Genomic DNA, 20623 nt, shown 5'->3' on the forward strand with positions numbered 1-20623 from the left:
CTTTTACCTGGGTAGATGTTACATGGATAGATGTTTGCCTTTTGATAATTTATTGAGTAATAATTTTATGTTTGGGGTTATATTTCAGTAAGTGTTCAATTATAGTTTTATGAACATAATTTCACTACTTAATGTATATCATAAATAGATTGTAGAGCTTTCTGTAACTATACCCTTCAATTAATACATCTTTACCTATGAATTTCAAAAAATAAACAACCTAAAAGCAGCACGATTCAGAAAAACTTGCAGAAGCAGTGTTGCCCCAAACCTAACTATTACTTCCTCTTTTATGTTGCCAAATTTCAGCATCCATTAGGGATACTAAGTACTTTCAGGACCGAGTCTTCTTGTAAAAAATTCTATATAATCCAGACATACTGAGATTAGAGTCTGGGTTTGTACTGACTTATGCCCAATTGTCCTCTACAGACTCCTTCTTGGAGTACAAAAGGGAAAATCAAACAAATACCTCAATGTCAATAAGATTAACAAGTGAGGGACTTTGGAATTAAGAATCAGTTGATAATTGTCTCAGAGCTGGGGCAGGCAGCAGCTTGTGTTTCAATCTTCAATCGTATACGTTGAAATCACCATTGAATGAGAACATAAAACTGATAAGAGCTCATACATTTAAAAAGTATCTCTGACAAGAATATAGAAAACTTACCATTTTGTTTCTCTCCACCATTCTGAGCAACTTCCCAAATTACTGGTTTTGTCCCACAGCCATACGTAGATGGAGAATCTGAATAGTCTGCAGGATTAAAGGTCCTGGGGTGCGAAATAAATAAAAGAATAAAAGCAAATACACAGCACCAAGCCACAAATTAACTGTACATAACCTTCTCTTAAAAGCCCAGTTCCTTCTACAGTCGCCATAAAAGGGTTTACCACCCTCAGTCCCAAGAGCTAATCCATTAAGCCTCCGGGATACAGATCTTCTTAAAAGCAGAGGTTACCTAGGGGTCTTCCATACATTCTTGGAGGGAAGAAGGATCCTATTTCTCTAAAATGCTATCCTCTGCATCATCAAGAACTGGCACCTTCCTAGGCACCATGAGGACTCTAATGGAAAATCCTCTACCTATAAACCTAGACCAGGCTTAAACAGGCAAGTCTTTTCTTCCCAAATCAGAATATGGGAAGTTTGGCTTTGAATCTTTTACAACAGAATTATATGTTCTTTTTCATGTAGAAACATGACATACAGATAAGAAAAAGTTTTGCTCAGCACCTCTCTACTTACTCTTCATTAAAATCCTAAACAGAATGCCCATAAGGAATCATGACTGAAAGCTCTAACAAGGGCCAAAATAAATACTATCTTTAAAATTTTCACAAAAGAATATTTTTGAAAGCAAACACAAAAATCTGCAAAATATTTTACAGTTGAAAGGGGTGGGCTTACATGTTTAAGTACTCCAGTTGGTTTGTCCCCTATGTTTTCATTCCTCCTCCTTCCACAAAACGGAACAGAGATGGCAGGAGGCACAAGCCCTCTAAAAGGCACTGACCCTAACAACGCTGCCCTGAAGCTATGGTGTGATGGGGCTGCTCTTCCTGGAGCCAATTCCCCACCTTACTTGATACTTGATAAAAAAAACTTAATTCAGCAGGAGCTAATGTTATAGAAGCAGCACAAAATCAAAGAACATCCAGAAAAAATGACTAAATTACCAATTATACCTATTTGGTAATAGTATATTCATCCTTCAGTATGATGAATTAGGAAAAAAACTATCACTTTTACAAGGGTATTGCATTTGCTTAGCACTCCAGTACAACTGCTGGACTTATGTATTAGTCAGGGTTCTTAGGGAAACAGAACCAACAGGAGATATCTGCAAATATTGTGAGATTTTATAAAATTGTCTCATGTGACTGTGGGAATGCACAAGTCCAAAATCCAGAGTGGGGCAGGTTACAAGCTGGGAACCCTGATGAAGGTTTTTGATGAATTCCCTAGGAGAACCTGGCTGGCTGAAGTAAAGAGGGAAATTCTCCTTTCTGACAGCTGAAATCATCACTTCGAAGTCCTTTTAAAGCCTTCCACTGACTGGATGACATTTCTCACATCATTGAAGACACTCTCCTCGGTTGATTGTAGATGTAATCAGCCATAGATGCAATCAACTTATTGTTGATTTAAGTCCACAAAATGTCCTCACAGTAACACTCAGACCAGTGTTTGCTTGACCAAACACAAGGGCACCACAACCTGGCCAAGTTGACACATGAATTTAACCATCATGGTCCACCTGTTGTCAACTGGGTACCCATACACCTTAAGCCACATTTATTCTCTAAATAACAATAACATATTTTTCAATGAACAATATTCAACTGTCCTGCATACAACCAGAAATGCACTAAATCTCTCCAGAATAGGGTGAAAGTCCTTGAGTAATATTCACTTAAACATAATATCCTATAACTTAAATACTACAACATGAACTAATACAACGTATGTCAGATGATAAGGAAATAAGATAGGAAGAAAACAAAGATATGTGCTTTATGTACATACACAAACATAACAAAACAGGGAAGAAATATTCATACCACTGCAGTTCTCGTTTCTGTAAACTGGTCACATGATCACAGTTTGTATTTCTCACTGCCTTCTTCCACTACCCATTCTATGTTCCCTATACCCTCAGTAAGCAACCTCTGCTGAGTTTGTTTCTGTGCCACTGGTAGTCCTGCCTGGATTGGGTTGTTGCAGTTTTCCATTAACTTTAATCACAGGGCATGACAGTACTACAAGATGCCCTAGAGGATCTCCTGTATTCCAGGCAAACTCTTCTTTACCCCCATTGTGTAGGTGAAGTCCTATTTCCCCTTGAGAGGGTCAAACACCCCAGCCAGAACAGTAATTCCCTTCTTTGCCTGTTCATTCAGGAGCTAAGGAGCCCAAAGTGGCCAGACAGCAGTCTTAACATCCAGTTCAATGGAATCATTGTTTTGTCTCCTAGTGGAAGCACTCCACCTTTTGGAAATAAGATCTGTAAACCAATACAGCTTAAGGTTTTAGGGACAGGAAAGGACAGGGACAGGAAGCAAACCTTCTTCTAGTGGATCACTAGGGGTATTAGTAAAGGGTGTCACTCCCATTTCTACCTCTTGATTCCTGGACCCGTGAATCCTGGCTATGGGAGAAACAGCACCATAGAGCGGATGCTCACTGAGAGCATACGCGGCCTGTTGGAGAACACTGCTCCCGCCCTGCAAGGTTTTGCCACCCAGATGGCATCATAATTAAGTCTTCAAAAGGCCATTCCAGAGTACACCAGAAATAAAGGCAGGCACTATAATGCCTCTCCAATATGGACTAACTACAATGTGTAAACTCAGAATTGAATCTTAGAACATAGCCTAATGTGGACTTGATTATTGTAATGGTCCCTAGATTGTAAGCTCTTACAGCAGTTAACTCTATTCCTGAATTGTAATGCCTATCTCTAAATTTTGAGATGCTGATCCCTTAGTGTATAACCTCATTGGTCTCTGCAACAATGCGTATCTCTGAGACACCCGAAACTCGGACCTAGAGCTTGGCAGATATGAATGTCAGTATTAGTGCATACAGCAACTGTCAAAAAAAGGCTGAAAAAGCGCCCAGACTTCAATTAGTGATATGAATGAAGCAGATCTGGTTAAGACCAGGGCAAACCAGGCCAAAGGGTAAAGGTCGAAACTGACCGTGTTTTAAAACTTCAACTTCCATGTGAGACCAAGGGAAGAGATGTCTATTTGGTGCAGGGTCTATATTTTCTAAACCGTATAATTCTACAGTCAGTTTGTTCAAACACCACGATTGCATGGAGCTTTGAATAGTAAGTGAGATACGGTGGGTTGGTGTAGGTTAGAGTGAAATAGTGACACATCCCAAAGTAATTTGGGCAGAGAATAAAAAATATATCTACAGCCCCCACCCCACCCCACCCCACCCCACCCCGAGGAGCTGGGGGAAGGTGCAGAAGTGTTGGACTTCCTCACCTGGACTGGTGTTGATGTTGCCACAAACATTGGGACTGGTGGTTTGATGTGCTGAGCCCTCTATCATGGGACTTGCCCTTATGGGGCTCATTACTGCAAAGGAGAGGCTAAACTTGCATATAATTGTGCCTAAGAGTCTCCCCCTGAGTACCTCTTTGTTGCTCAGATGTGGCCCTCTCTCTCTCTCTAACTGAACCACCTCGGCAGGTGAACTCACTGCCCTCCCCACTACATGGGACCCGACTCCCAGGGGTGTAAATCTCCCTGGCAACATGGGATATGACTCCCAGGGATGAATCTAGACCCGGCATTGTGGGATGGAGAATATCTTCTTGACCAAAAGGGGGATGCAAAATAAACTTGTAGTGGCTGAGAAATTTCAAATGGAGTCGAGAGGTCACTCTGGTGGACATTCTTATGCACTATATAGATAACACCTCTTAGGTTTTAATGTATTGGAATAGCTAGAAGTAAAAACCTGAAACCACCAAACTCCAACCCAGTAGTCTGGACTCCTGAAGACAACTGTATAATAATGTAGATTACAAGGGGTGACAGTGTGATTGTGAAGGCCTTGTGGATCACACTCCCTTTGTCTAGTGTGCGGATGGATGGGTAGAAAAGTGGGGACAAAAACTAAATGACAAATAGGGTAAGATGGGGGGGATGGTTTGGGTGTTCTTTTTTTACTTTTATTTTTTATTCTTATTCTGATTCTTTCTGATGTAAGGAAAATGTTCAGAAATAGACTGTGGTGATGAATGCACAACTATATGATCATACTGTGAACAGCTGATTGTATACCATAAATGACTGTATGGTATGTGAATATATTTCAATAAAACTGAATTTAAAAAAATTAAAAAAAAAAAGTAAACAGAGACATAAAAAAAACAATACTGAGTGGAAAAAAAAACAAGTAGCAAAATATATATGAGAGCATAAAAACACAAACTGAAAATATATACAACAAATTTATGATGGTAGTTGCTTCTGGGGGAGGGTGAGTAGAGAAGGGAACTAGCGGCTGGAAGGGGTTTTCAATCCTGTTCTGTTTCTTTTATGTTTTACGTTTTTTTTTTCCTTCTTGTAATGTTCAACACTTTCATTAAAAATGTGATCTGAAGAAAAATGAAAAAAAAAAAAAAAAAAAAAAGGCCATTCCACCATTTTATCAATCCAGCTGCTTCAGGATGATGGGGAACATGAGAAGACTAATGAATTCCATGAGCATGTGTCCATTCCTGCCCATCATTTGCTGTGAATTGGGTTCCTTGATCAGAAGCAATGCAGGGTAGAATACCATGATGGTGGATAAGGCATTCTATAACTCCACGGATGACAGTCTTGGCAGAAGCATTGTATTCAGGGAAGGTAAGCAAACCCATATCCAGAGTATGTGTCTACTCCAGTTAGAACAAATCACTGCCCCTTCCATGATGGAAATGGTCAAATATAATCAACCTGCCACCAGGTAGCAGGCTGATCACCTCAGGGAATGGTTCCATATCAAGGACTGAGTGTGGATCTCTGTTGCTGGGAGATTGGGCACTCAGCAGTGGCTGGAGCCAGGTCTACCTTGGTGAGTGGAAGTCCATGTTGCTGATTCCATGCATAACCTCCAACCCCACCATCATAGCTACTTTGTTCGTAAGCCCATTGGACAATGGTAGGAGTGGCTGGGAAAGAGGCCAACCAGTATCTACAGAACCGGTCATCTTATTCACTTGATTATTAAAATATTTCTTTCATGATGTCACCCTCTGGTGAGCATTCACATGGGACACAAATATCTTCATGTTCTCTGCCCACTCAGAAAGGTCTATCCACATACCTCTTCCCCAGACTTCTGTGGCACCAATTTACCCATCATGTTCTTTCTAAGTTCCTTACCATCCAGCCAAACCACTGGCAACAGTCCATTAATCTGTATAAAAATGCATTTGTAGAGGCGGGGCAAGATGGCAGACTGGTGAGCTGTATGTTTTAGTTACTCCTCCAGGAAAGTAGGTAAAAAGCCAGGAACTGCGTGGACTGGACACCACAGAGCAATCTGTCTTTGGGCATACTTCATACAACACTCATGAAAACGTGGAACTGCTGAGATCAGCGAAATCTGTAAGTTTTTGCGGCCAGGGGACCCGCGCCCCTCCCTGCCAGGCTCAGTCCCGGGGGAGGAGGGGCTGTCAGCTCCGGGAAGGAGAAGGGAGAATTGCAGTGGCTGCTCTTATCAGAAACTCATTCTACTGATTCAAACTCCAACCATAGATAGACTGAGACCAGACACCAGAGACTCTGAGAGCAGCCAGCCCAGCAGAGAGGAGACAGGCATAGAAAAAAAACAACAAGAAAAACTCCAAAATAAAAGCGGAGGATTTTTCGAGTTCTGGTGAGCGTGGAAGGGGGAAGGGCAGAGCTCAGGCCCGAGCTCGGGCCCTGAGGCGCATATGCAAATCCCGAAGAAAAGCTGATCTCTCTGCCCTGTGGACATTTCCTTAACGGCCCTGGTTGCTTTGTCTCTTAGCATTTCAATAACCCATTAGATCTCTGAGGAGGGCCCTTTGTTTTTTTTGTTTTTTTTTTAAATCCTTTTTTCTTTTTCTAAAACAATTACTCTAAGAAGCCCAATACAGAAAGCTTCAAAGAATTGCAATTTGGGCACGTCAAGTCAAGAGCAGAACTAAGAGGGCTCTGAGACAAAAGGCAATAATCCAGTGGCTGAGAAAATTCACTAAACACCACAACTTCCCAAGAAAAGGGGGGTGTCCGCTCACAGCCATCATCCTGGTGGACAGGAAACACTCCTGCCCATCGCCAGCCCCATAGCCCAGAGCTGCCCCAGACAACCCAGTGTGACGGAAGTGCTTCAGATAACAGGCACACACCACAAAACTGGGCGTGGACATTAGCCTTCCCTGCAACTTCAGCTGATTGTCCCAGAGTTGGGAAGGTGGAGCAGTGTGAATTAACAAAGCCCCATTCAGCCATCATTTGAGCAGACTGGGAGCCTCCCTACACAGCCCAGCAGCCCAGAACTTCCCTGGGGGGACGGCACTCACCTGTGACATAGCACAGTCATCCCTCAACAGAGGACCCGGGGTGCACAGCCTGGAAGAGGGGCCCACTTGCAAGTCTCAGGAGCCATACGCCAATACCAAGGACTAGTGGGTCAGTGGCAGAGACAAACTGTGGCAGGACTGAACTGAAGGATTAGACTATTGCAGCAGCTTTAAAACTCTAGGATCACCAGGGAGATTTGATTGTTAGGGCCACCACCCCTCCCCGACTGCCCAGAAACACGCCCCACATACAGGGCAGGCAACACCAACTACACACGCAAGCTTGGTACACCAATTGGACCCCACAAGACTCACTCCCCCACTCACCAAAAAGGCTAAGCAGGGGAGAACTGGCTTGTGGAGAACAGGTGGCTCGTGGACGCCACCTGCTGGTTAGTTAAAGAAAGTGTACTCCACGAAGCTGTAGATCTGATAAATTAGAGATAAGGACTTCAATTGGTCTACAAACCCTAAAAGAACCCTATCAAGTTCAGCAAATGCCACGAGGTCAAAAACAACAGAAAATTATAAAGCATATGAAAAAACCAGACGATATGGATAACCCAAGCCCAAGCACCCAAATCAAAAGACCAGAAGAGACACAGCACCTAGAGCAGCTACTCAAAGAACTAAAGATGAACAATGAGACCACAGTACGGGAGACAAAGGAAATCAAGAAGACTCTAGAAGAGCATAAAGAAGACATTGCAAGACTAAATAAAAAAATGGATGATCTTACGGAAATTAAAGAAACTGTGGACCAAATTAAAAAGATTCTGGACACTCACAGTACAAGACTAGAGGAAGTTGAACAACGAATCAGTGACCTCGAAGATGACAGAATGGAAAATGAAAGCATAAAAGAAAGAATGGGGAAAAAAATTGAAAAAATCGAAATGGACCTCAGGGATATGATAGATAATATGAAACGTCCGAATATAAGACTCATTGGTGTCCCAGAAGGGGAAGAAAAGGGTAAAGGTCTAGGAAGAGTATTCAAAGAAATTGTTGGGGAAAACTTCCCAAATCTTCTAAACAACATAAATACACAAATCATAAATGCCCAGCGAACCCCAAATAGAATAAATCCAAATAAACCCACTCCGAGACATATACTGATCACACTGTCAAACACCGAAGAGAAGGAGCAAGTTCTGAAAGCAGCAAGAGAAACGCAATTCACCACATACAAAGGAAACAGCATAAGACTAAGTAGTGACTACTCAGCAGCCACCATGGAGGCAAGAAGGCAGTGGCACGATATATTTAAAATTCTGAGTGAGAAAAATTTCCAACCAAGAATATTTTATCCAACAAAGCTCTCCTTCAATTTTGAGGGAGAGCTTAAATTTTTCACAGACAAACAAATGCTGAGAGAATTTGCTAACAAGAGACCTGCCCTACTGGAGATACTAAAGGGAGCCCTACAGACAGAGAAACAAAGACAGGACAGAGAGACTTGGAGAAAGGTTCAGTACTAAAGAGATTCGGTATGGGTACAACAAAGGATATTAATAGACAGAGGGGAAAAATATGACAAACATAAACCAAAGGATAAGATGGCCGATTCAAGAAATGCCTTCACGGTTATAACGTTGAATGTAAATGGATTAAACTCCCCAATTAAAAGATACAGATTCGCAGAATGGATCAAAAAAAATGAACCATCAATATGCTGCATACAAGAGACTCATCTTAGACACAGGGACACAAAGAAACTGAAAGTGAAAGGATGGAAAAAAAATATTTCATGCAAGCTACAGCCAAAAGAAAGCAGGTGTAGCAATATTAATCTCAGATAAAATAGACTTCAAATGCAGGGGTGTTTTGAGAGACAAAGAAGGCCACTACATACTAATAAAAGGGGCAATTCAGCAAGAAGAAATAACAATCGTAAATGTCTATGCACCCAATCAAGGTGCCACAAAATACATGAGAGAAACACTGGCAAAACTAAAGGAAGCAATTGATGTTCCCACAATAATTGTGGGAGACTTCAACACATCACTCTCTCCTATAGATAGATCAACCAGACAGAAGACCAATAAGGAAATTGAAAACCTAAACAATCTGATAAATGAATTAGATTTAACAGACATATACAGGACATTACATCCCAAATCACCAGGATACACATACTTTTCTAGTGCTCACGGAACTTTCTCTAGAATAGATCATATGCAAAATGAAAATGAGAACACAACATACCAAAACCTATGAGATGCAGCAAAAGCAGTGCTAAGGGGGAAATTTATAGCACTAAACGCATATATTAAAAAGGAAGAAAGAGCCAAAATCAAAGAACTAATGGATCAACTGAAGAAGCTAGAAAATGAACAGCAAACCAATCCTAAACCAAGTAGAAGAAAAGAAATAACAAGGATTAAAGCAGAAACAAATGACATAGAGAACAAAAAAACAACAGAGAGGATAAATATCACCAAAAGTTGGTTCTTTGAGAAGATCAACAAGATTGACAAGCCCCTAGCTAGACTGACAAAATCAAAAAGAGAGAAGACCCATATCAACAAAATAATGAATGAAAAAGGTGACATAACTGCAGATCCTGAAGAAATTAAAAAAATTATAAGAGGATACTATGAACAACTGTATGGCAACAAACTGGATAATGTAGAGGAAATGGACAATTTCCTGGAAACATATGAACAACCTAGACTGACCAGAGAAGAAATAGAAGACCTCAATCAACCCATCACAAGCAAAGAGATCCAATCAGTCATCAAAAATCTTCCCACAAATAAATGCCCAGGGCCAGATGGCTTCACAGGGGAATTCTACCAAACTTTCCAGAAAGAACTGACACCAATCTTACTCAAACTCTTTCAACACATTGAAGAAAATGGAACACTACCTAACTCATTTTATGAAGCTAACATCAATCTAATACCAAAACCAGGCAAAGATGCTACAAAAAAGGAAAACTACCGGCCAATCTCCCTAATGAATATAGATGCAAAAATCCTCAACAAAATACTTGCAAATTGAATCCAAAGACACATTAAAAAAATCATACACCATGACCAAGTGGGGTTTATTCCAGGCATGCAAGGATGGTTCAACATAAGAAAATCAATCAATGTATTACAACACATTAACAAGTCAAAAGGGAAAAATCAATTGATCATCTCAATAGATGCTGAAAAAGCATTTGACAAAATCCAACATCCCTTTTTGATAGAGACACTTCAAAAGGTAGGAATTGAAGGAAACTTCCTCAATATGATAAAGAGCATATATGAAAAACCCACAGCCAGCATAGTACTCAATGGTGAGAGACTGAAAGCCTTCCCTCTAAGATCAGGAACAAGACAAGGATGCCCGCTGTCACCACTGTTATTCAACATTGTGCTGGAAGTGCTAGCCAGGGCAATCCGGCAAGACAAAGAAATAAAAGGCATCCAAATTGGAAAAGAAGAAGTAAAACTGTCATTGTTTGCAGATGATATGATCTTATATCTAGAAAACCCTGAGAAATCGACGATACAGCTACTAGAGCTAATAAACAAATTTAGCAAAGTAGCGGGATACAAGGTTAATGCACATAAGTCAGTAATGTTTCTATATGCTAGAAATGAACAAACTGAAGAGACACTCAAGAAAAAGATACCATTTTCAATAGCAACTAAAAAAATCAAGTACCTAGGAATAAACTTAACCAAAGATGTAAAAGACCTATACAAAGAAAACTACATAACTCTACTAAAAGAAATAGAAGGGGACCTTAAAAGATGGAAAAATATTCCATGTTCATGGATAGGAAGGCTAAATGTCATTAAGATGTCAATTCTACCCAAACTCATCTACAGATTCAATGCAATCCCAATCAAAATTCCAACAACCTACTTTGCAGACTTGGAAAAGCTAGTTATCAAATTTATCTGGAAAGGGAAGATGCCTCGAATTGCTAAAGACACTCTAAAAAAGAAAAACCAAGTGGGAGGACTTACACTCCCTGACTTTGAAGCTTATTATAAAGCCACAGCTGCCAAAACAGCATGGTACTGGCACAAAGATAGACATATAGATCAATGGAATCGAATTGAGAATTCAGAGATAGACCCTCAGATCTATGGCTGACTGATCTCTGATAAGGCCCCCAAAGTCACTGAACTGAGTCATAATGGTCTTTTCAACAAAAGGGGCTGGGAGAGTTGGATATCCATATCCAAAAGAATGAAAGAGGACCCCTACCTCACCCCCTACACAAAAATTAACTCAAAATGGACCAAAGATCTCAATATAAAAGAAAGTACCATAAAACTCCTAGAAGATAATGTAGGAAAACATCTTCAAGACCTTGTATTAGGCGGCCACTTCCTAGACTTTACACCCAAAGCACAAGCAACAAAAGAGAAAACAGATAAATGGGAACTCCTCAAGCTTAGAAGCTTCTGCACCTCAAAGGAATTTCTCAAAAAGGTAAAGAGGCAGCCAACTCAATGGGAAACAATTTTTGGAAACCATGTATCTGGCAAAAGACTGATATCTTGCATATATAAAGAAATCCTACAACTCAATGACAATAGTACAGTCGGCCCAATTATAAAATGGGCAAAAGTTATGAAAAGACAGTTCTCTGAAGAGGAAATACAAATGGCCAAGAAACACATGAAAAAATGTTCAGCTTCACTAGCTATTAGAGAGATGCAAATTAAGACCACAATGAAATACCATCTAACACCGGTTAGAATGGCTGCCATTAAACAAACAGGAAACTACAAATGCTGGAGGGGATGTGGAGAAATTGGAACTCTTATTCATTGTTGGTGGGACTGTATAATGGTTCAGCCACTCTGGAAGTCAGTCTGGCTGTTCCTTAGAAAACCAGATATAGAGTTACCATTCGATCCAGCGATTGCACTTCTCGGTATATACCCGGAAGGTCGGAAAGCAGTGACACGAACAGATATCTGCACGCCAATGTTCATAGCAGCATTATTCACAATTGCCAAGAGATGGAAACAACCCAAATGTCCTTCAACAGATGAGTGGATAAATAAAATGTGGTATATACACACGATGGAATACTACGCGGCAGTAAGAAGGAATGGTCTCGTGAAACATATGACAACATGGATGAACCTTGAAGACATAATGCTGAGCGAAATAAGCCAGGCACAAAAAGAGAAATATTTTATGCTACCACTAATGTGAACTTTGAAAAATGTAAAACAAATGGTTTATAATGTAGAATGTAGGGGAACTAGCAATAGAGAGCAATTAAGGAAGGGGGAACAATAATCCAAGAAGAACAGATAAGCTATTTAACGTTCTGGGGATGCCCAGGAATGACTATGGTCTGTTAATTTCTGATGGATATAGTAGGAGCAAGTTCACAGAAATGTTGCTATATTAGGTAACTTTCTTGGGGTAAAGTAGGAACATGTTGGAAGTTAAGCAGTTATCTTAGGTTAGTTGTCTTTTTCTTACTCCCTTGTTATGGTCTCTTTGAAATGTTCTTTTATTGTATGTTTGTTTTCTTTTTAACTTTTTTTTTCATACAGTTGATTTAAAAAAGAAGGAAAAGTTAAAAAAAAAAAAAAAAGAAAAACAAGGAAAAAAAAAAGATGTAGTGCCCCCTTGAGGAGCCTGTGGAGAATGCAGGGGTATTCGCCTACCCCACCTCCATGGTTACCAACATGACCACAGACATAGGGGACTGGTGGTTTGATGGGTTGAGCCCTCTACCACAGGTTTTACCCTTGGGAAGACGGTTGCTGCAAAGGAGAGGCTAGGCCTCCCTATGGTTGTGCCTAAGAGCCTCCTCCCGAATGCCTCTTTGTTGCTCAGATGTGGCCCTGTCTCTCTAGCTAAGCCAACTTGAAAGGTGAAATCACTGCCCTCCCCCCTACGTGGGATCAGACACCCAGGGGAGTGAATCTCCCTGGCAACGTGGAATACGACTCCCGGGGAGGAATGTAGACCTGGCATCGTGGGACGGAGAACATCTTCTTGACCAAAAGGGGGATGTGAAAGGAAATGAAATAAGCTTCAGTGGCAGAGAGATTCCAAAAGGAGCTGAGGTCACTCAGAGGGCACTCTTATGCACACTTTAGACAACCGTTTTTAAGTTCTAAAGAATTGGGGTAGCTGGTGATGGATACCTGAAACTATCAAACTACAACCCAGAACCCATGAATCTCGAAGACAGTTGTATAAAAATGTAGCTTATGAGGGGTGACAATGGGACTGGGAAAGCCATAAGGACCACACTCCACTTTGTCTAGTTTAGGGATGGATGAGTAGAAAAATAGGGGAAGGAAACAAACAGACAAAGGTACCCAGTGTTCTTTTTTACATCAGTTGCTCTTTTTCACTCTAATTATTATTCTTGTTATTTTTGTGTGTGTGCTAATGAAGGTGTCAGGGATTGATTTGGGTGATGAATGTACCACTATGTAATGGTACTGTAAACAATCGAAAGTACGATTTGTTTTGTATGACTGCGTGGTATGTGAATATATCTCAATAAAATGAAGATTAAAAAAAAAATGCATTTGTACAAATGTACAAATCCAGTCATTTCTCCTTCTAAGCAAAGCATGCACTGCTCGAAATTCCACCCACTGAGAGGATTTAACCTCACTATGTCCTTCAGAGACATCCCAGAAAGAGGCTGCAGTGCTGCAGCTGTTCATTTTTGAGTGATACCTGCATATCGCGTAGAACCATCTGTAAATCAGGCCCGAGTTTTATCTTCCTCAGTTAACTGATTGTTAAGGAACTCCACAAGAGGCCATAGCTGTAGTCTGGGAAAAAGAAGGTAATGTGGCAGGAGTCGGGGCCAGGGGCATTTGGGCCACTTCCTCACGTAACTTACTTGCGCCTTCGAGACCCACTTGAGCCATATCTCATAAATACAACTTCCATTTTATGATACAGTGCTGCTGTGCATGCCCAACTTTATGGCTTCACAGGTCAGACAACACCCAGCTCATGACAGGCAACTCAGGTCTCACAGTAACTTGATGGCACATGGTAAAGTGTTAGGTCTCTACTAAGGCCAAGTAGCAGGCCAAAAGCTGATTCACAAAAAATGAGTAGCTATCTGCAGAGAATGGCAAGGCTTTGCTCCAAAATCCTTAGGGTCTACATTATGTTTCTCTTATTGGGGTCTGCCAATGCTCCAGACAGCATCTCGATTTGCCACCGACACATCCAGCACTTCCAGGAGCCAATTCAACCCCTATTTCTTGCCAGCCATCTACATATGGCTTTTATAAGATGATAGAAAACTTAACTCAGTGGGAGCTAATGTTTTAGAAGCAGCAAAAAAAATCAAAGAACACCCAGAGATAATGACTAAATTACTGATTATACCTATTTAGTAATAGTACATTTGTCCTTCAAAATGTTGGTTTAGGAAAAAACTACCACTCTTACAAAGGTATTGCATTTGCTTAATAGTCAAAGACAACTGCTGGACTTACACAGATCTTACACAGTGGTTCTCAATCGGGGTAGGTAATTGTGCCACCAAGGGTACATTTGGCAATATCTGGACACATTTTCCATTGACAAAACTTGAGGAGCAAGGCCACTACTGGGCAGAGGCTAGGGATGCTGTTCAATATTCTACAATGCACAGGATATCCCCTCCCTAAGAAAAAGAATTATCAAATCCAAAATGTCAACATTGCCAAGGTTGAGAAACCCTGCTTGAATGTCTACTGAAATACCAATTTTAGCTATACTAGTTTACTTGTTAGTAAACTCATAGTACGGAAAACATGCAAGTCACCAGAATAAATCAACTGGGTACAGGAGAGAGAAGGTGAAACCAGTGTAACAACTAGGAAAAGCAATAACTATAAAAATGGGATGGCCTTGACTTACCCCATGCCTTGGGTTGAGAACCTTCCTGTACCTCTCCCTCTGACACGTCCAAATCCTATGAAAACAAAGAAATACAGTATAAACACTTATGTCTTACACAATGATACTTCTACCAACTTCTTCATCCTATACTCCCATACTCAGAAGAACACTGTCATTGTTCCTAACAACACTAACATTCCCATTTAGTGTACCAAGTCTCCTGGTGCCTGAAGACAAATACTTGCGTAATTATTGACTTCAAATACTAGAAAAGAATTTAATTCTGCTTGTCTAATATTTATGGTATGATGTAGCTTAACATAATCAGGTAACATTATAAAACAGTCTGGGTATTTTAAAAACCAACTCCTGATCAACATGGAGATGTAAACAGCTACTGAAAACTTCTCCAGAGATTCAACTAAAGAAAGGACAATTCTGAATTCTTTGAAACTCTGGAGGAGGATATAGACTGGAAAAAGACCCTGCAAATGCCAAACTGAAGAAAGAGAAGAAATATCAGGTAGGAATGTTCCATTCCAGACCAGCCTATTCTCTCACTTGGTCTCTGAGACAGAATCAGCCGATGGGATCCCCCCCACCAGGGACACAGATTTTAAGATCTCTCACAGCAGTGAAAAATACCCTCACTGTTTGAAGATCTGGTGGACAGGGGAGGACATTTCAAGGTCCAGATCTGTGAGGGACAAAGAGACTGAGAAAACATGGACAGAGACTGTTTCTAGCCCTGGGCCTGAAATCCCTTCCCCCACCCTTGAGGGAAGCAGCAGCCGGCAGCCGATTCCCTGCCTTGGAGACAGGTGGAGTGCTGGGTAGGCTGGGAATACTTTGCCACAGGTAGAGTCCCACATCGAGCCAGATTTTGGCTGGCAATGTGAGGGCATAGGAATCTCACAGTTTCAGCTCCGCTGGGTCAGACAGCCTGTGCTCATAGGCAAAGCAGCCTCTGAGGATGAAAAAGTTACCGAACAGCTCCATCTGATGAACGGTCCGGAATGTGCAAGGGAAGTAAAATACTTCTTAAAAGATGCTTCAGACCCTTTCTCAAGCGCACAGGAGCTGGTCTACACACCCTTATATGGAAACCTGGCTCTGTTTTGGCTGAGAAATAGGGAAGACCCAACTGTTAAAGCAGGGCTCCATAACAAACACAGGTCTTGCTAGCTGGTGGAAAACAATAGAAGACTAAGTAATGACTACTCAGCAGGCACCAGGGAGGTAAGAAGGCAGTAGCATGACATATCTAAGATTCTGAAAGAGAAAAATTGCCAGCCAAGAGTTCTTTATCCAGCAAGCTCACCTTCAAAATTGAGGGAAAGATTAAATTTTCACAGACAAACAAATTCTGAAAGAATTTGTTAACAAGAGACCTGCCCTACAAGAAATACTAAAGGGTGCTCTACTGGCTCAGAAAAAAAAGAAAAGAGAGAGAGGTCTGGAGAAGGGCTCAGAACTGAAGAGTATTAGTAAGGACAACTTAAACAAAAGAAAAAAAAGGGGGGGTGGGGAATAGATCTAACAACTAAAACCCAAAGTATAAGATGGCTGATTCAAGAACTGTTTTCACAGTAATAATGTTCATTGTGAATGGATTAAACTCTCCAATTTAAAGATACAGACTGGCAGAATGGATTAAAAAGTATGACCCATCAATATGCTGTTTACAAGAAACTCATATTAGACCCTGAGACACAAAGAGACTGAAAGTGAAAGGAAGGAAAAAAGTATTCTACAAAAACAGCAATTGAAGCAAGTTTGGGTAGCTATACTAATATAGGACAAAATACTTTAAATGCAAAGATGTTATAAGAGATGAAGAAAGACACTACATATTAATAAAAGGGACAATTCACCAAGAAGAAATAACAATTATGTTTATGCACCCAATCAAGGAGCTCCAAAATACATGAGATAAACATTGGCTAAACTGAAGAGAACAATAGACAGATCTACAATAATAGTGGGAGACTTCAATACACCACTCTCTTCTGTAGACAGAACAACTAGACAGAGAACCAATAAGGACACTGAGAACCTAGACAACATGAAAAATAAATTAGACTTAAGAGACATATACAGATCATTATATCCCAAAGTACCAAGATTGACATTCTTCTCTGGTAGCCATGGAACATTTTCCAGGTTAGATCATATGCTGGAGCACAAAACAAGTCTTAATAAATTTTAAAAGATGGAAATTATTTAAAGCACATTCTCTGAACAAAATGGAATGCAACTAGAAATCAATAAACACCAAAGAACCAGATCTTTCACAAATATATGGAGATTAAACAACACACCCCTAAACAACCAGTGGGTCAAAGAAGAAGAAAACAAGAGAAATAGGTAAATACTAGGAAACGAATGAAAACGAAAACAAACATATCAAAACCTGTGGGATGCAGAGAAGGCCGTGCTGAGAGGGAAATTTATAGCTCTGAACGCAATTATCAAAAAGCAGGAAGGAGCTAAAACCAAAGACCTAACTGAACAACCAAAGAGGCTAGAGAATGAACAGTAAACTAATGCTAAAAAGCAAGTAGAAGGAAAGAAATAACAAAGATTAAAGCTGAGATAAATGAACTGGAGAACAATAAAACAATAGAATTAAAAAAACCCAAATTGGTTCTTTGAGAAGGTCAACAAGATCGGCAGACCCTTAGCTAGACTAACAACGCCAAAAGGAGAGAAGATCCAAATAACCAGAATCAGAAATGAGAAGGGGATAATTACTATGGATCCTGAAGAAATAAAAAAAAATCATGAAAGGATACTATGAACAACTGTATGCCAATAAACTAGACAATTTAGAAGAAATGGACAATTTCCTGGAAACACATGAACAACCTAGACCGACCAAGAAGAAACAGAAGACCTTAACAAACCAATAACAAGCAAAGAGACCCAGTCAGTCATCAAAAAATCTACCTACAGATAAAAGCCCAGGGCCAGATGGCCTTACAGGAGAATTCTACCAAACTTTCCAAAAAGAATTGACACCATTCCTGCTCTCTTTCAAAAAACTGGAACACTACCTAACTCATTTAAAGAAGCTAATATCACACTGCTACCAAAACCAGATAAAGGTACTACAAAAGAGAAAAACTATAGACCAATCTCCCTGAGTATAGATGCAAAAATCCTAAAGAAAATAACTTGCAAATTGAATCCAAAGGCACATTAAAAGAATTACACAGAAACCTCACCCAGAATGAGGCGTGTAACCAGCCAGAACAGCGGCGGTACCGGCAGTACAGCCGTGGCGCCGGGAGCACGAGGTGCAGAGAGACGCTGGTTGCGCAAAACCAGTGACAGCGCTAGAGGTACTAGATTTTGACAACAACCTCACACCACGCGTTAAGTATAAGCTAGTCGTTCTTGGCTCAAGAGGTGCTGGAAGTCTACTCTGACTGCGCAGTTTGTTCAAGGAATTTTTGTTGAAAAGTATGATCCAATGATAGAAGATGCTTATAGAAAACAAGTTGAAGTAGATGCCCAACAGTGTGTGCTCGAAATCTTGGATACTGCAGGAACGGAACAATTTACAGCAATGAGGGATTTATATATGAAAAATAAACAAGGCTTTGCATTAGGTTATTCCATCACTGCACAGTCCCCATTTAATGATTTACAAGATCTGAGAGAACAGATTCTTCAAGCAAAAGACACCAATAATGTTCCAAAGATTCTTGTTGGTAATAAGTGTGACTTGGAGGATGAAAGAGTTGTAGGAAAGGAGCAAGGTCAAAATCCAGCAAGACAATGGAACAACTGTGCATTCTTACAATCTTCTGCAAAATCAAAAATAAATGTTAATGAGATCTTTTATGACCTAGTACAGCAAATTAACAGAAAAACTCCAGTGCCTGGGAAGGCCCGCAAAAAGACATCATGTCAGCCGCTTTAATGTACTAAATGCATTGTAGCTCTGAGCCAGGTCTGAAGAACTGTTGCCCAATTCAACAGTGCCAGCATTCCAACTTTGTTAAACCTAGCAACATCGTAAATGGACTTTCCTGTGGTGGTACCCTTTAAGACGTGGATGAAAGCTACTACATCAGTTTGCACATTCTAATCACTTTCCAGTATCACAAGAGAGATTTTTACTTATATAATAGTCCTAGAGTATGCAACTGGTAAAACCAGAGGCTACATCCAGTATTACTGCTTAAGAGACATTCTTCATCCACCAGTGTTGTACATGTATGAAAATGGTGTACTGTACACTTTAACACACCCCATAAACTTTGTACTGGAGAGTACAATAATGTAAATCCTAAATGTACCACTATCTTAGCTTAAAAAAAGAAAGTCCAAAGAGCTCCTATGTAGACTACTCCAGATAACTTTGCTTCTTTGATACTTGTAGCTTATTGTAATTTTTTTTTAAGAAATTCAAGGTAAAGTGCAAGATAAGCACTTTTGATTAACACAGCTATATAGTTTTTTTAATTTTTGAAAAACCTGCAGAGATAGTGATCTTGTCTTTAAAATATGATAGTCCTTTCAGTAAAACGTCTTACATTAAAGACATTGCCTTTAATATCTGTTGGGAAGGGAGTGTCCAGACTTTTCAAATCTCTTATTATATGTTTCCTTTTTTGTTTACATAGGGAACAATGTTTATAGCTGTGTGTACAGTGGGGGTTTACAACAAGAAGTGTATATTTTCAAACAATTTTTGAACGATTTAACAATTTTTATAAATCATTTTCAGACTTCTGCAGCTGTAGATTCTCACTGTGAATCCCTTGCTTGCTCATGCATAAATATATCTGCAATATCAAATATACAGTTTTAATATTTTTGCCTGTTAGTGATTGTTTTACATGTGTAATGTTTTGGTTGAGATGTTAAATGGTAGACGAGTACTGTGGAAGTGGGAAGTAATTTTAATCATGAGTAATTGGTCACAAGGCCTAATTTGCAGTAACGATTGCTGTTTTATTTAACAATGCCTTGTTGCTTTGTATGCATCAACGTTTGGGTGTTAAGATTGTGTGTCTATCCAACAGGGAGCCACAGTATTTAAATTGACTAACCTAATGTTACAACTACTTTGAGGTGGCCAAATGTAAACTAAAGCCTTAATTAAAGTTGTGCAATTTTGTATAACTTAGCATCAGTAGTTCAATAAATTTGGATTGCCATGCAAAAAAAAAAAAAAAAAGAATTATACACCACGACAAAGTCTGGCATGCAAGGATGGTTCAAATAAGAAAACCAATTAATGTAGTACAACACAATAACAAATCAAAAGGGAAAACTTAAATGATCATCTCAATAGACACTGAAAAAGCATTTGACAAGATTCAATATCCCTTTTTGAAAAAAAATCTTCAAAAGGTAGGAATTGAGGGAGCCTTTCTCAATATGATAAAGGGCATATATGAAAAACCCACAGCCAGCATAGTACTTAACAGTGAGGGACTGAAAGTCTTTCCCCTAAGATTATGAACAAGACAACAATGCCCACTGTCATCTCTGTTATTCAATATTGTGCTAGAAGTTATAGCCAGAGCAAGTCGTCAAGACAAAGACATAAAAGGTATCCACACTGGAAAGGAAGAAGTAAAACTGTAACTATTTGTCAATGATATGACCTTATATTTGGAAAATCCTGAAAGTTCTATGACAAAGATTCTTGAGCTAATAAATTCAGAAGAGTGGCAGGATATAAGATCGATGCATGGACTATACTT

The 20623-nt window shown here is 39.9% G+C and overlaps 1 protein-coding gene and 1 pseudogene across 13 annotated transcripts in view; one reads left to right on the forward strand and one right to left on the reverse strand.

The window, feature by feature from the left end:
* The window catches only part of UBAP2 (ubiquitin associated protein 2), a 170989-nt gene that overhangs the window by 61117 nt on the left and 89249 nt on the right, over positions 1 to 20623 (reverse strand). For 12 of the 13 annotated variants that reach the window (XM_037797090.1, XM_037797092.1, XM_037797091.1 and 9 more), the window contains 2 exons: positions 14919 to 14973; positions 671 to 774 (listed from right to left, as the gene is read on the reverse strand). In XM_037797090.1, the coding sequence (XP_037653018.1) occupies positions 671 to 774; positions 14919 to 14973 (159 nt within the window). The remainder of the gene's footprint in view (positions 1 to 670; positions 775 to 14918; positions 14974 to 20623) is intronic. The other variant, XM_037797096.1, reaches the window with a different exon arrangement.
* On the forward strand, positions 17048 to 18921 carry LOC119505071 (annotated as a pseudogene).

This window comes from Choloepus didactylus, chromosome 10 (genome assembly GCF_015220235.1).
Source record: "Choloepus didactylus isolate mChoDid1 chromosome 10, mChoDid1.pri, whole genome shotgun sequence".
Lineage (NCBI taxonomy): Eukaryota > Metazoa > Chordata > Mammalia > Pilosa > Megalonychidae > Choloepus > Choloepus didactylus.